This window comes from Bombina bombina, chromosome 9 (genome assembly GCF_027579735.1).
Source record: "Bombina bombina isolate aBomBom1 chromosome 9, aBomBom1.pri, whole genome shotgun sequence".
NCBI classification, from domain to species: domain Eukaryota; kingdom Metazoa; phylum Chordata; class Amphibia; order Anura; family Bombinatoridae; genus Bombina; species Bombina bombina.
In genome coordinates, this window is record NC_069507.1 from 41,664,461 (window position 1) to 41,681,727 (window position 17,267).

At 38.1% G+C, this 17,267-nt stretch overlaps 1 protein-coding gene across 1 annotated transcript; it reads left to right on the forward strand.

The window, feature by feature from the left end:
- The first annotated feature begins 7,468 nt into the window (after nucleotides 1-7,468).
- LOC128640374 (cell surface glycoprotein 1-like) lies at nucleotides 7,469-15,433 on the forward strand. The gene is made up of 2 exons (XM_053692869.1): nucleotides 7,469-11,650; nucleotides 15,231-15,433. The coding sequence occupies exons 1-2, from the start codon at nucleotides 7,469-7,471 to the stop codon at nucleotides 15,237-15,239; spliced, it is 4,191 nt and encodes a 1,396-aa protein (XP_053548844.1). The 3' UTR covers nucleotides 15,240-15,433.
- The last annotated feature ends 1,834 nt before the right edge of the window (nucleotides 15,434-17,267 follow it).

Genomic DNA, 17,267 nt, shown 5'->3' on the forward strand with positions numbered 1-17,267 from the left:
CGATCAGCCAATAGAATGCGAGCTCAATCTGATTGGCTGATTGGATCGGCCAATCGGATTGAACTAGATTCTGATTGGCTGATTCCATCAGCCAATCAGAAAATTCCTACCTTAATTCCGATTGGCTGATAGAATCCTATCAGCCAATCGGAATTCGAGGGACGCCATCTTGGATGACGTCCCTTAAAGGAACAGTCATTCGTCGTTCAGTCGTCGGTCCGGATGGATGTTCCGCGCTGGATGTCTTCAGGATCCTGCCGCTTCGCTCCGGATGGAAGAAGATCGAAGATGCCGCCTGGATGATGACTTCAATCGGATGGAAGATCCTCTTCTGCCCCGCTTGGATGAAGACTTTGACCGGATCATGGACCTCTTCAGCCCCCGCTTGGGCTTGGATCAGGACATCGGAGGAGCTCTTCAGGACGGATCGGTGAACCTGGTATGGTGAAGACAAGGTAGGAAGATCTTCAGGGGCTTAGTGTTAGGTTTATTTAAGGGGGGTTTGGGTTAGATTAGGGGTATGTGGGTGGTGGGTTGTAATGTTGGGGGGGGGTATTGTATGTGTTTTTTTTACAGGCAAAAGAGCTGAAATTCTTGGGGCATGCCCCGCAAAGGGCCCTGTTCAGGGCTGGTAAGGTAAAAGAGCTTGTAACTTTTTTAATTTAGAATAGGGTAGGGAATTTTTTATTTTGGGGGGCTTTGTTATTTTATTAGGGGGCTTAGAGTAGGTGTAATTAGTTTAAAATTGTTGTAATATTTTTATTATGTTTGTAAATATTTTTTTATTTTCTGTAACTTAGATCTTTTTTATTTTTTGTACTTTAGCTAGTTTATTTAATTGTATTTATTTGTAGGAATTGTGTTTAATTAATTTATTGATAGTGTAGTGTTAGGTTAATTGTAGGTAATTGTAGGTAGTTTATTTAATTATTTTATTGATAGGGTAGTGTTAGGTTTAATTATAACTTAGGTTAGGACTTATTTTACAGGTAATTTTGTTATTATTTTAACTAGGTAACTATTAAATAGTTCTTAACTATTTAATAGCTATTGTACCTGGTTAAAATAATTACAAAGTTGCCTGTAAAATAAATATTAATCCTAAAATAGCTATAATATAATTATAATTTATATTGTAGCTATATTAGGGTTTATTTTACAGGTAAGTATTTAGCTTTAAATAGGAATCATTTATTTAATAAGAGTTAATTTATTTCGTTAGATGTAAATTATATTTAATTTAGGGGGGTGTTAGTGTTAGGGTTAGACTTAGCTTTAGGGGTTAATACATTTATTATAGTAGCGGTGAGGTCCGCTCGGCAGATTAGGGGTTAATAATTGAAGGTAGGTGTCGGCGATGTTAGGGAGGGCAGATTAGGGGTTAATACTATTTATGATAGGGTTAGTGAGGCGGATTAGGGGTTAATAACTTTATTATAGTAGCGCTCAGGTCCGCTCGGCAGATTAGGGGTTAATAAGTGTAGGCAGGTGTCGGCGACGTTGAGGGGGGCAGATTAGGGGTTAATAAATATAATATAGGGGTCGGCGATGTTAGGGCAGCAGATTAGGGGTACATAGGGATAACGTAGGTTGCGGCGGTTTACGGAGCGGCAGATTAGGGGTTTAAAAAAATATGCAGGTGTCAGCGATAGCGGGGCGGCAGATTAGGGGTTAATAAGTGTAAGGCTAGGGGTGTTTAGACTCGGGGTACATGTTAGAGTGTTAGGTGCAGACGTAGGAAGTGTTTCCCCATAGCAAACAATGGGGCTGCGTTAGGAGCTGAACGCTGCTTTTTTGCAGGTGTTAGGTTTTTTTTAAGCTCAAACAGCCCCATTGTTTCCTATGGGGGAATCGTGCACGAGCACGTTTTTGAGGCCGGCCGCGTCCGTAAGCAACTCTGGTATCGAGAGTTGCATTTGCGGTAAAAATGCTCTACGCTCCTTTTTTGGAGCCTAACGCAGCATTTGTTTGAACTCTCGATACCAGAGTTAAATTTATGGTGCGGCAAGAAAAAAGCCTGCGGAGCGTTAGCAGCCCATTTACCGCCGAACTCCAAATCTAGGCCTAAGAAACCTAAGATGCCCATTACCCAAAAAGAGCATTTGTATGGGCATTGCCCTTAAAAGGGCATTCAGTTATTTTACTGCCCTTAAAAGGGCATTAAGCTCTTTTTCAGTGCGCAAAATCCCTATTCTAAAAAAAAAAAATCCTAACTCTAACCCCCAAATAAGAGCTAAGAGCGACGATCGATTGAATCAAAATAAAGGAGCTTTCTACATGAAGTATCTTATACTTCATGGATTAAAGTGCCCTTTGTTTGTTTCAATAGTAAATCCTAGCATTTGTAAAATGCTAGGATTTACTTTCACTTTAACGGCAAAAGGCTCTAATGCACTTATATATATGTCTGTATATATATATATATATATATATATATATATATATATATATATATATATATATATATATATTTATGTGTTTATATGTGTATATATGTCTGTAATTACATATATACACATATAAATAAATACATGTGCACACATATATAGACATATATACTGTATATATATATATATATATATATATATATATATATATATATATATATATATACCCACCGGTCACTTCATTGGGTACACCTGTTCAATTGCTTGGTAATACAAATTGATAATCAGCCAACATGGCAACAACTCAATGCATTTAGGCAATCTAGACGTGGTGAAGGCGCCTTGCTGAAGTTCAAACTGAGCATCAGAATGGGAAGATAGGGATTTAAGTGATTTTGAATGTGGCATGGTTGTTGGTGCCAGGCGGGCTGGTCTGAGTATTTCAAAACTGCTGATCTACCGGGATTTTCATGCACAACCACTTCTAGGGTTTACAGAGAATGGTCCGAAAAATAACCACTCGTTACAACCAAGGTATGCAGAATATCATCTCTGAACACACAACACGTCGAACCTTGAAGCAGATGGGCTACAGCAGCAGAAGACCACACTGGGTGCCACCCCTGTCAGCTAAGAACAGGAAACCGAGGCTACGATTTGCACAGGTTTACCATTGTTGGACAATAGAAGATTGGAAATACGTTGCCTGGTCTGATGAGTCTCAATTTCAGCTGCGACATTCAGGTGGTAGGGTAAGAATTTGGGGTAAACAACATAAAAGCATGGATCCACCCTGCCTTGTATCAACGGTTCAGGCTGGTGGTGGTGGTGTAATGGTGTGGGGGTATTTTCTTGGGACACTATGGGCCCCATACTACCAATTGAGCATTGTTTAAATGCCATGGCCTACCTGAGTGTTCTTGCTGACCATGTCCATCTCTTTATGACTACAGTGTACCCATCTTCTGATAGTTTCAGCAGGATAATGCACCATATCACAAAGCTCAAATCATCTCAAACTGGTTTCTTGAACATGACAATGAGTTCACTGTACTCCAATGGCCTCAGCAGTCACTAGATCTCAATCCATTAGAGCACCTTTGGGTTGTGGTGGAATGGGAGATTTGCATCATAGATGTACAGCCGACAAATCTGCAGCAACTGCGTGATGCTATCATGTCAATATGGACCAACATTTAAGTGCCTTTCTAAAGATTTACTTTCATCTCACCTTGGCTGTACCCCTAAAAGGGGACTTTATCCTGTTATATATATATATATATATATATATATATATATATATATATATATACATATACATATAAATCATTAGACATGTATATGTATTTATCTCCATGTTAAAGCCCTTTGGCGGCTTTTTTTCCCCTAACATCTCATATGTTTAAACCCTTATAACTTTTTTGTGCAAAATTTTTTTTTTTTAATAATTCTTATAAGACAGTGGTATTATAAGTGTAACTGTACTTTGTAATGTTTTGTGCAACTTTTTATTTTCTCCAAACAGTAAACCACAGCTCTGAAATCACGATAATGTTTCTGGCGTAAATCCCGATTGTGCTCTTTCTACTTGTAATACCTGCGGTAAGTCCGATGAATGCAAATACTTGCGATATACCCCTTATTGCTGTGGCGCAAATGATTGCACTCCACTCGTAATCTAGCTCATAATGTATCAATTTATTACAGAACTCTTTAGTAGCTTAGGGGTTAATCTTTCAGCAAATAAACTGTAACTTCTTCTGGGCAGGTGTTCTATTATTTTTTTGCTACCTCGTTAGATTTTGCTACCGGGGATACTGCGCATGCACAAACTACGTCAGCACATTCTAAAGATGGTCCAAAAACATCTGTGGATTGTGCTGGAATAGTTTGCTCATGCGCAGTATCATCGGTAGCAAAATCGAAGTGGATGTTTACTCCCAGCATTCTTCTTGTTTTTTCTTGATACAGGCTAACTGCTCAAGAGACTTCAGCTGCCCCTCCCCCACACCCTAAGAGCAGCCAAAATCCGTTAACTGAGAGTGCGCATGTGCAGTTAGCCTGTATCAAGAAAAAAAAAGAGGAATGCAGGGAATAAACATCCCCAGAATCATCTGTGGAATGTGCTGGCGTACTTTGCACATGCGCAGTATCACTGGTAGCAAAATCTAACTGGGTAGCAAAAAATTATAGAACATAGGCTACACTGTTTTGAAGTACTGTAAAGTCATTGGAGCATATTTATCAAGCTCCGAATGGAGCTTGATGCCCCGTGTTTCTGGTGAGCCTGCAGGCTCGTCAGAAACAGCAGTTATGAAGCAGCGGTCACAAAGACCGCTGCTCCATAACCTGTCCGCCTGCTCTGAGCAGGCGGACAGACATCGCCGGAAATCAACCCGATCGAGTATGATCGGGTTGATTGACACCCCCTGCTGGCGGCCCATTGGCCGCGAGTCTGCAGGGGGCGGCGTTGCACCAGCAGTTCTTGTGAGCTGCTGGTGCAATGCTGAATACGGAGAGCGTATTGCTCTCCGCATTCAGCGAGGTCTGGCGGACCTGATCCGCACTGTCGGATCAGGTCAGACAGTCCTTGATAACTAGAGGCCATTGACAGCATCAAGTGTGGGCCGGAAATTATTTCAGATTATTTTCAGATTTGCAAGACAGGTCCACAGATCCTGATTTTCTGGATTAGTTAATTTATTTCCTTCATATACAATAGGGCCAATGAAAGTCAGAGTTCATAATTATTTAATGACAGATTTAGCCCTCTGAACACAATGACTCAGTGTAATTATTAGCTTCTACTGATGTTCTATTGTAGTTTTGGCACAGGTTATAAAGATATATTGGGAGATCTAAAGAGTTCATGTAAGTGTCATTCATTATCATTTTTTCTCTTTTCCCAGAAATGAAATCCCCACTGGAAAAACACTGTATGCTTATTAAATACTGGCATAAAAACTGAGCCAATGAAAGGAGCATATCTGAAACAGTGGAAAACATAGATTGTCATCTCCAGCGTTAAAGATGGTTACAGCTAATCTTTGTGTACCAAAAACAGGCTACAGCCATTAAAGGGATATGAAACCCAAAAATGTTTCTTTCATGATTTAGATAGAATGTGATTTTAAATAACTTTCTAATTTACTTCTATTATTAAATTTTCTCTATTCTCTTGGTACCTTTTGTTGAAAAGCAGTGATGTATGCTTAGGAGCTGGCCCATTTCTGGAACACTATATGGCAGCAGTTTTGCTAGAATGTAATCCATTTGCAAGAGCTCTAGAATTCTAGATGGCAACACCTTTCCTGCCATATAATGATCCAGATGACTAACTTTGTATCTTTTCAACACAGAATTTCATGAGAACAATGTAATTTTGTTACTATTGTATGTTCTGTCTTAATCACAAAAGACATTTTTGGGGGGTTTCATATCACTTTAAGAAGCAAAACATTTCTGCTGTTTCAGTAGCATCTAATGTGTTATCTAATGTATAGAGATAGAAAGGTCAACATTGAACTGTGCATAAATACATTTTAATTTAGAATAGCATTTGTGCAATATACTTCCATTAACAAAAATACTTCTAGTGACAGTTATTTTTCTGCAGCATACACACATATGCTGTGAGGGCCTGTGCACTAGTATTAAATGTCAGATAGCTTAAAATGTATTGCTACTGTGAAAACTTCATTTGTGTCATACAAGCTAGCACTGACTCTCTGGCAGGCATGGTGTTTGAATACTGGTGCACAGTCCCTCGCAGGATACGTGCTTATGCTTCATAAAAACAGCTATACATTTTAGAAGAAGCATTTTTCTTAATGGAAGTATATTACAAAAATGCTTCTATTTCATATTGAAATGCACCCATGTTCAATCTTGACCTTTCTTTCCCTTTAAGGTTGGATTGCAATCTACCTGAAATCAGACAGACAAACAAAAAGATAGACGGACGGATAGATAGATAGATAGATAGATAGATAGATAGATAGATAGATGGATTGATAGATAGACAGATAGATAGATAGAGATGCATACAAAGAATGATAACCTTTTCTTACCGCAGTTCATTCCACTGACCCCCCTTAGCATGTAAGCCTACAAGCCCAACTGTCCTGTAGATCACCTTCATATAAGGTGATGTTCAACAGCTGGCAACTCTTGACAGGGCTCTCTACCCTTATATCTGTTTATAGTGCTGTGGAATCATTTGACACTCTACAAATAAATTATAAAAATAATAATAATAATAATAATAGTAAATAGATAGATCGATAGACAGATAGATGCTAGATAGATAGATGCTAGATAGATTTATGTAGATAGATAGATAGATAGATAGATAGATAGATAGATAGATAGATATAGAGATAGATAGATTTATGTAGATAGATGATAGATAGATTGATAGATAGATAGATAGATAGATAGATAGATAGATAGATAGATAGATGATAGATAGATAGATAGATAGACAGTACATTTTCATAAGTTAATAGCAAAAAGTATTTGACCTTTTGATGAACTATCTCACAATATATTACAACAATAAAGACCCCACCTTCTTATTGATTAGCTAATCTATCTGAATATCATATAATCCTTTGTCTTGAGCTTATAATATAGAACAATGTATCAACCATTTTGATGTTGAATCACATAATTTTCAGCATTAAAATACTGAGATCAGCAGGGAGTACCCATTATTGGGGGTGGATATAACTTGAAATTTACTTAACATATACCTAAACCATCTACATTCTTTTGACAGAAACATAATTTATCATTAAAAAAATCCAACAATGGCATAATTTGTCTTTGTATCACGTCTCTCTTGTCCCTTGTGTATAAAAGAGGATTGTGCATATAGAAAACCGCATTTGGAACTCTCAGTTCCTAAATTCTTCTTTCAACGTAGATTCTGTTAAGACAGAATCCTGAAGTCTGGGGAAGTTACTGCTAACAGAAGTGACTGCATATAGATAACTTGCAAATTATCCCTTTGCCTCAAAACATCACCCTAGCTAACCCTTCATCCTCTTCAAGCTAAACAGTCATCTTCAGAACCGGCTATGGAGTCAAGTCAAAAGAAATCAACTCCACCTCCAGTTCTACAGACATCTCAAGAGCTGCCTTCAATTCCAGTTAATCAGACTGGTAAACAAAAAGAAGTCAAGATAAATAAAGAACCAATTTCCAAGCCAGCCCTTCAAGCAGTTCTTCAGCAGGTTACACAGTCTACCAAACAAGAAGCTCCAAAGCCAAACCAGCAGGAAGCCTCAAAAGAAGATAAATTGGATGCCCTGGGACATGAAAAGCAACAAGATCAGCATACAACTTTTGAGACAAAACAAGAGGTGAATAAAGAACCGAATCAACAGCAAGCTACAGAGAAACAGGAAAATATATGTACAAACCCTGGTAAACAGACAGCTTCTAAACTTAAGGAACAGGCTGCCACAGAACCTATAGAACAGCCATCTAAAGAACCTAATGAAGACTCAGTCACAAAGCCTAATGAACAGCCAGCAAAAGAGCAAAATGAACATCCTGTTACAGGACAACATGATCAGCCAGATACAGAACCTAAAGAGCAGCCTGCTACAGAACCAAATGGACACCCTACAACAGAACTGAATGAACAACCAGATACAGAGCCTATTGAACAGCCAGTAACAGAAACTAAAGAACAGCCTGCTATAGAGCCTATTGATCAGTCAGTTACAGGACCCAATGGACAGCTAGCTACAAAACATGATGAACCTGCTACAGAACCTAATGAACAGTCAGCTGAAGAAACTAATGAACAATCAGCTGCAGAACCTAATGAACAGCCAGTTACAGGACCTAATGAACAGCCAGCTGCAGAACCTGATGAAAAGCCAGCTACAGAACCTAATGAACAGCCAGCTACAGAACCTAATGAACAGCCAGATGTAGAACCTAATGAAAAGCCAACTACAGAACCTAATGAACAGCTTGCTACAAAACCTAACGGACAGCCAGCTACAGAACCTGATGAACCGCCAGCTACAGAACCTAATGAACAGTCAGATGTAGAACCTAATGAACAGCCAGCTGTAGAATCTAATGGGCAGCCAACCACAGAACCTAATGAACAGACTGCTACAGAACCTAAAGAACATCCAGCTACAAAACCTAATGAACAGCCAGATGCAGAACTTAATGAACAGCCAGCTGCAGAACCTAATGAACAGCATGCTAAAGAACCTAATGAACAGCCAGATATAGAACCCAATGGACAGCCTGCTGTAGAACCTAATGAACAGCCAGCTACAGATCCTAATGTACAGCCAGCTACAGATCCTAATGGTCAGCCAGAGTCAGGACCCAATGATCAGCCAGCTACAGACCCTAATGAAAAACCAGCTACAGAACCTAATGAACAGCCAGCTACAGATCCTAATGTACAGCCAGCTACAGATCCTAATGGTCAGTCAGAGTCAGGACCCAATGAACAGCCAGCTACAGAACCTAATGAAAAACCAGCTACAGAACCTAATGAACAGCCAGCTACAGATCCTAATGTACAGCCAGCTACAGATCCTAATGGTCAGCCAGAGTCAGGACCCAATGAACAGCCAGCTACAGAACCTAATGAACAGCCAGCTACAGAACCTAATGAGCAGCCAGCTAATGAAAAGCCAGCCACAGAACCGAATGAACAGCCTGCTACTGAACCTAATGGACAGCAAAATACTGGACCTAATGAACAGCCTGCTACAGAACCTAATGAAGAGCCAGCTATAGAACATAATGAACAGTCAGCTACAAAACCTAATGAGCATCTAGCTACAGAACATAAGGATGAGTCTGCTACAGAATCTAATGAACAGCCAGCTGCAAAAGCAACTGCAGAGCCGAATGGAAAGCCAACTGCAGAACCTAATGAACAGCCTGCTACAGAACCTAATGAACATCCATCTACAGAACCTAATGAACAGCCATCTACAGGATCTAAGGGACAGTCAGTCGAAGAATCTAAGGAACAGCCAGTCAAAGAATCTAATGAACAGCAAGCTATAGACTGTAATAATCAGCCAGCTACACAACCTGATGAAAAGCCTGCTTCAGAGGTTACTGAACAGCTTGCTACAGAAACTGATGTGCAGACGACACCTACAGAACCTAATAATCATCCTGTTACTGAGCCTAATGAGCAGCCAGTAACAGAACCTGATGAACAGCCAGTAACAGAGCCTAATGGCCAGCCTGCTACAGAACCTAACGACCAGCCAGCTACAAAACCGAATGAACAGCCAGCTACCAAGCCTAATGATCAGCCATTTACAAAACCTAATGACCACCAAGTTTCAGGACCTAATGAACAGCTTGCTACAAAACATAATGAAAAACCTGCTACAGAGCCAAAAGAACAGCCAGCTACAAAACTTAATGAACAACCTGCTATAGAACATAATGAACATTCAGCTACAAAACTTAGCGAACAACCTGCTACACAACCTAATGAAAAACCTAATGAACATCCTGCTTCAGAACCTAATGAGCAGCCAGTTACAAAACCTAATGAACACCCTGCTCCAGAAACTAATGAACACCCTGCTACAGAACCTAATGAACACAATGCTACAGAACCTAATAAACAGCTACTTCCAAAACCTACTGAACAGTCTGCTACAAAACCTAATGCACAGCCTGCTACAGAACCCAATGAACAGCTAACTCCAAAACCTAATGAACATCCTGCTACAGAACCAAATGAACAGCTTGCTCCAAAACCTAATGAACAGACAGATGCAGAACCTAATCAACAGCTAGCTCCAAAACCTAATGAACAGCCAGCTACAAAACCTAATGAACACCATGCTACAAAGCCTAATGAACACCCTCCAACAGAACCTAATGAACAGCCAGCTACAAAGTCTAATGAACAGCCTGCTACTGATCCTAATGAACACCATGCTACAAAGCCTAATGAACACCCTCATACAGAACCTAATGAACAGCCTGCTACAAAGCCTAATGAACAGCCTGCTACAGAACGTAATGAACACCATGCTACAAAGCCTAATGAACACCCTCTTACAGAACCTAATGAACAGCCAGCTACAAAACCTAATGAACAGCCTGCTACAGAACCTAATGAACAGTCAGCTACAAAACCTAATGAGCAGCCAGCTACAAAACCTAATGAACACCCTCCTACAGAACCTAATGAACAGCCAGCTACAAAACCTAATAAATACCCTCCTACAGAACCTAATGAACAGTCTACTACAAAGCCTAATGAACACCCTCCTACAGAACCTAATGAACAGCCAGCTACAAAACCTAATGAGCAGCCAGCTACAAAACCTAATGAGCAGCCAAATACAAAACCTAATGAACAGCTAGTTACAAAATCTAATGAACAGCTAGTTACAAAATCTAATGAACTCCCTCCTACAAAGCCTAATGAACAGCCAACTACAGAACCTAATGAACACCCTGCTACAAAACCTAATGAACACCCTGCTACAGAACCTAATGAGCAGCCAGCTACAGGACCCAATGAACAGCCAACTACAAAACCTAATGAACACCCTTCTACAGAACCTAATGGACACCCTACAGAACCTAATGAGCAGCGAGCTACAGGAGCCAATGAAAAGCTAGCTACAGAGACTAAGGAACAGCCAGCTGTAGGACCCAATAAACAGCCAGCTATAGAGACTAAGGAACAGCCAGCTACACAGACTAAGGAGCAGACTGCAGAATGTAATGAACAACCTTCCAAAGAACCTAATAAATCACCAGCAATAGAAAAATCAAATTCAAAACCAGTTCACCAGATAGCTTTAGAGCCAAATCACCAGTCATCTGTAGGGTCAAATCAAAAGCCAGCCCAAGGACCACATCACCAGTCATCTGCAAAGCCAGAAAACCAGACATCTCCAAAGCCAGATCACCAGCACACTCCAGAGTCCAATCCCAAATCAGTCCCAGAACCAGTTGAGCAGCCAACTTCAGAGCCAAATCCCCAGAAAGCTCCAAAGCAAGATCAGCATTTAGATTTGCAAACAGATCAAAAGCCAGCTCCCGAGAAAAAGCTTGATCCACAGCCAGCTACAGAGCAAGCGCAACAATCAGCTTCACCACCTGATCAACAGTCAGTTCAAGAGACAGCTCACCAATCAATTACAGAAACGGACCATCAGCCTAGGAGAAAGGTCAGCATTCACCTTCACATTCAGATAAACATTCAGCTCCAGAGACAGAACCAAAGCTTGAGTGTAAGTTTAACAGAAAATAGTATTGACCAAGTACCAACTGTCTCTAGTATAACTAATTTATAATAATTATAATTTATAATCCAAATTTAATGGGACAATCTAGTAGTAAAATATGCTGAGTTGCAGAGCCATACAATACTGTTTTATAGAAAGCTATAAAGTCAGTTAAAAAATCCTCTTTGTATCTTTTCAAACACCAGGATTAGCACTTTTTAGATATATTATTATCTCTGTCAGTATTCCCAGATACTACAACAGGATAGGGTAAATGGTGCTGTTTTCTGAATTTAAAACATACCATGCTTGGTCTCTATAGATTTATTTTGCTACTCTTTAGAATATCACTCTAAACATGTGTCTCTTTAGCAAGACATTAAAGTATGACAGTTTAAGGAATATTACAGTTTTTGCTAATAAAACATGGTTTAGTTTAATGCACTTTATTTATTTATGTATGTATTTACTAAGGTTATTAAATATTAAAATTACATATTACCTAAATGTTGAAGCACTTGAAAGTGATGAAGCATTGCTATAAAAAGCTTACTAGAAAATGTCACCTGATCATCTCTTTGTAAAAGAGGAAGATATTTTACTTCACACCCCACTGTAAATAGGCTTTAAGCAGCCAATCACACTGCTAGTCCCAGGACTTGCAAGGGTGTGTGCATCGGTCATGTTATTTTCTTATTCAGTTTAAGGAAGCTTACTATGAAATCTCACAACATTTCAGTGAAATCTCATAAGATCACAGCAAAGCAATGCTGATTGGATATTGTTTGGGGGGGATTTTTTTCAACTTGAAGCTGGACAGCAGCTGAAGAATAACTGTTTAAAAAATACTTACTCTGGTGGTGAGCTGAAGAAAAATATCTTCCCTTGTCACAAAGATATGTACACGTGATATTTTCATGTCAGCTTTTAACAGTTATGATGCATCACTTTGAAATGATTTAGCATATAAATATGATGCCCCTTTAAGGGAAATAAATGTTTTATTTTAAATTGAGTTAATTAGTGATCTGGGTCATTATACCTCTATAATTAATTCATGCTGATGGCCTTTGGTATTATATATACTTTTAACACCTGTTATAGTACAATTGTTTATTATTATAGATTATAATTGTTAATCGGGATATATAAAATTATTATTTTATAAAAAATAAATAAAAAAATACCAGGTCATTTAACATTGCTCAAGGGGACCTAATAACAAATTAAATACAAAGAGGATGAAAACACTAAATAGATGAACAATCAATATTAAAGACCCACAAAATGCAATAATGAAATGCTCTGGTTTAATATTTTCTCATTACACACACACATATATATATATATATATATATATATATATATATATATATATGTGTGTGTGTGTGTGTGTGTGTGTTAACTACTGCAAATTGGTTAAATACATAGGTAAAACTAGCTTCAAAGCAGCAATGAACTAATAATCTATAGATGAATACAGTAAGTGAGCCAGTGAAAAGAGGCATATGTGCATAGCTATCAATCACCAGCCTTGTTCAGCTCTTGAGCAATAGGGAATTACTATTCTTAACTGAGTTTACATATTGGTTTCACTCCTTTGCAGGGATAAAACACATGAGGGTTAATCAGAATAATGAGCTTGTTTTTGGCAGATAACAATTCCTGATCAGATTTTTCAAAACGTTCGGTTTAGCTGAATTTCGTTCATGTGGGTATTTGGATTTGTTGCTGTAATTTCCAATAAGAACAGCAAATATATAAAACTAATTTTCACAAAAAATCTTACAATATAGAATTCAAACAATTAAAAGAAACTATCTTTTAACACACCTCCCTATGCTAGGTTAAGGCTTGATTTAGTGCCTGACTGGCTGTCCCTAAAATCGATCATTTCTAATAATATGGCAGGTTTGGACAGGGTATGATTGGCACATGAATGGATACACCCCCTTTGCATCATTACAAACAAAAGAGCCAAATAGCCAAACAATTTAGTTCGGTCTTCCCCAACCCGCACCATTTTTTGGGAACTGAATGGCACAAACGAACGCAAGCATTCATTCTTTCTCTGTTTTGTTAATATTCGTTCACGTATGAATTTCACATCTCTGCTAAATGACCAGGATTAAGGACAAAAAACATAATTTATGCTTACCTGATAAATTTATTTCTCTTGTGGTGTATCCAGTCCACGGATCATCCATTACTTGTGGGATATTCTCCTTCCCAACAGGAAGTCTTGCAACTTCCTGTTGGGAAGGAGAATATCCCACAAGTAATGGATGATCCGTGGACTGGATACACCTTACAAGAGAAAGGTGTGTTTGCCGATTAATCCTTTTTTAATAGTGCCTATTGTTGCTAATCAGAAACATGTGTGCAAGTAATCTTTCGTGCGTCAAAACAATTACGATAAGTGTGTATTTCCTTTTAAGAGATTTGAACAGGAGTATTATCAGTATAGTGGGCATGTGCATTTGTTGAGTTATTGATTCCACTAGTTTTTTATTAGTATAAAAGTGCTTATTGTTATTTTTTTTAGCTTTAATTGGTTGAGTAGGTAGTTTTTGTATCTATGTGGTGATGTTTCTTCCTAATGTCATTCAGTACGGTGGGGGGCAGTGTTCCCTTTAAGACCACATTTTGTGAGCGACCCAGCAGCAGTGAAACAGTTATAAAGGGAATCATACCTTGTGGTCTGCATAGTGTAGTGTTTGCTAACTGCAGGGTGTGGTTTTATAATTAACTGTTTCACTGCTGGGCCACCCACAAAAAGTGGCCTTAAGGTAATTACTGGTGGGGGATAATGCCAGTGTGTTTTGCCCATTTGTAAAACCAATGTTTCATTTGAAAACTTTTTTGAGTGCTTATTAATAATTGGCAAAGTTTTGTCCTGAGTTTGTGGAGTTTATAAGTGATAAATATGTTGTTAATATCGGTAATTTGGATTAGGATCAGCCAAACAGATCTATCACATATTAAAGGGACAGTGCAGACAAAAATGTATCTTTCATGATTCAGATACAGCTTGCAGTTTTAAACTTATTCCCAATTTATTTCTGTTATCTAATTGTCTTTGTTCTCTTGGAATTTGTGGTTGAAATGCATACCTAAGTAGGAGCAGAAATGCACTACTGGGAACTAACTGAACAGATTGGGTGAGCAAATAGCCAATAGACAAATGTACAGCCACCAATAAGCAGGTGACTCACATTAGTGCATTGCTGCTCCTACTTAGGTTGATAAACTATCAAAATAGCTGCACATCAACATTAAACCAATCTTCATCATGCCTAATGATAGAATTTTATCAACGCCATAGTCATATGCAAACAACAGAGTATAAATACAATTATTTAACACATTGCAGCAGTTCCTTATGGCATTTATGTGTCCTTTTACACAAGAATAAACTATGACCTTAGGCTGAAAAAAAACGACCCAAGAGGATATCACTTGATTTTATTTTTCTTTATTTTTCTTTATTTTTTTCCTACTCTTTTGACATTTGTGTAGATATTATTTTAGATTTTGTTTTTAACTTGTGTTTTTTGTTGTTTGTTGTGGGGGTTTTTTGTTACAGAACCAGTGAACACGGACTCAAATATACAGTATGATGGTCGTATTCAAGGAGGACCCTGAAAAGCCCATGCATAGAATGAAAATAATACAATATATGAAGAAAATAATATTAACATTAAATTGTTTGTTTTCTGATTGCATCTTTACAATGTGTTGTTGACAAGTATGTAAAGATGAACTCAATAAATTCACCTTACCAATATATTTATATTGCCTTCTGCATCTTAAATGGTGGGTTTTAGTGTTTAGTTAAAACAAGTCAAAATGATGCAAACCCCAGCAAAAATAATGTTGCACTATGTATTTTGTGTTCCTCTCAAACAGCAAATACAGAATTTCTTCACCCTAAAGAGTTGGGTAGCATTCAGCAGTTTTGCAAGATTCATTTTTATCAGTGGTATGATTGTTTAATGCATTCTTGAAAAACTACTGCCATATAGTGTTCCAGACAAGAGCAATCTAGGTACCTAGGTATGCTCATTAAAGGGACACTGAACCCAATTTTTTTTCAATTATGATTCAGATTGAGTATGACATTTTAAGCAACTTTCTAATTTACTCCTATTATCAATTTTTTCTTTGTTCTCTTGCTATCTTTATTTTAAAAGCAAGAATGTAAATCTTAGCAGCCAGCCCATTTTAGGTTCAGCACCATGGATAGCGCTTGCTTATTGTAGGCTTACATTTACCCACCAATAAGCAAGCATAACCCAGGTTCTCAACCAAAAATGGGCCGGCTCCTATGCATCACATTCCTGCTTTTTAAATAAAGATAGCAAGAGAAAGAAGAAAAATTGATAATAGGAGTAAATTAGAAAGTTGCTTAAAATTGCATGCTCTATCTGAATCATGAAAGAAAAAATTTTGGGTTTAGCGTCCCTTTAAGCAAGGATACCAAGCAAAGTAAACATTTTTTTTTAATGAAATTGTATGTTCTGTCTGTATAATGATGAAATATTTGGGGTTTCAAGTTAAACAATATATAATTACACCACTAAACAAAAGAATACACTCTGATGTTGTTCAGTAGTTATTGTTTTACACCAAGTTGGATTTAAAACTAGATATGCAGAGGTAATTAGGTTATGTTTTTAATAAACTGATCTACTTGTGTATGGGCCAGAAAAAACATTTACTTTGTTCATAAAGAACACCCATATTATCTGTGTCTTTTGTATGTACTTGACGACACAGGTACGATTATACAGTACACTTGGCAAACACATTAAACACATTTAAATATTTATTTTAACTTGAAATTGAGGTAGTTCCTCTCGTGGTCTTTTTGGCTGGGGGTGTACTTGGGAACATACTAAACGCTCCTCAGCAATAATGAGTGTAAGTATACAAAGAAAGCACAGTGAAGCAGATGCATAATTAAACCTTACTAAACATCTGAGTTAGGTTGTCAAATGTCCAGTATTCAACTGGACAGCCCAGTATTTTATCAAGTTGTCCAGTAAAATATTTACAAAAATATTAAACAATTAAATGTCCCCCAGTGTTAGCTAAATATAAAAAGCTTCCTATGCCTAAATGCATTACAAATATGGATCAGAAAGAATTGGAGGCAGTTAATGGGGTAAAATCACTGATTTTGAATACATGTTACTGGCAGCCAAAGGGTAAAATTACTGATACTTTGTGGAAAATAAATATCATGGGACCAAGAGTGGGGCTAAGATAGAGCTTTTAGGGGGGCATTGTGTGACCCTACTTACCATTGTCCCTAGTCACTGACAGATTCCCAGTATTTGTGTGGAGGACAACTGACCACCCTAACTCTGAGCAAAGGCTGTGAACGGGTCCACCATTCAACTGTGCCCTTTTCCTGCTGTTTGAAATTCACAGAAGCTAAGTCAGTACCACATATGAACAAGGAGCTGCTTCTCTGAGATTGTGAATCCAGTAATCATTTCCCCTGGGTTAGTCCACACCAGAGGGCACTTTACAAATATTTGTAGCAGGTTTTTTCTGTGCAGCTACACTGTGGCAGCCATCTTGGAAACTCTGCCACCATATTTGTAAAGGCAAATCC

Coding starts and splice junctions, on each gene's coding strand:
- LOC128640374 (XM_053692869.1), top strand. CDS start 7,469: ATGGAGTCAAGTCAAAAGAAATCAACTCCACCTCCAGTTCTACAGACA.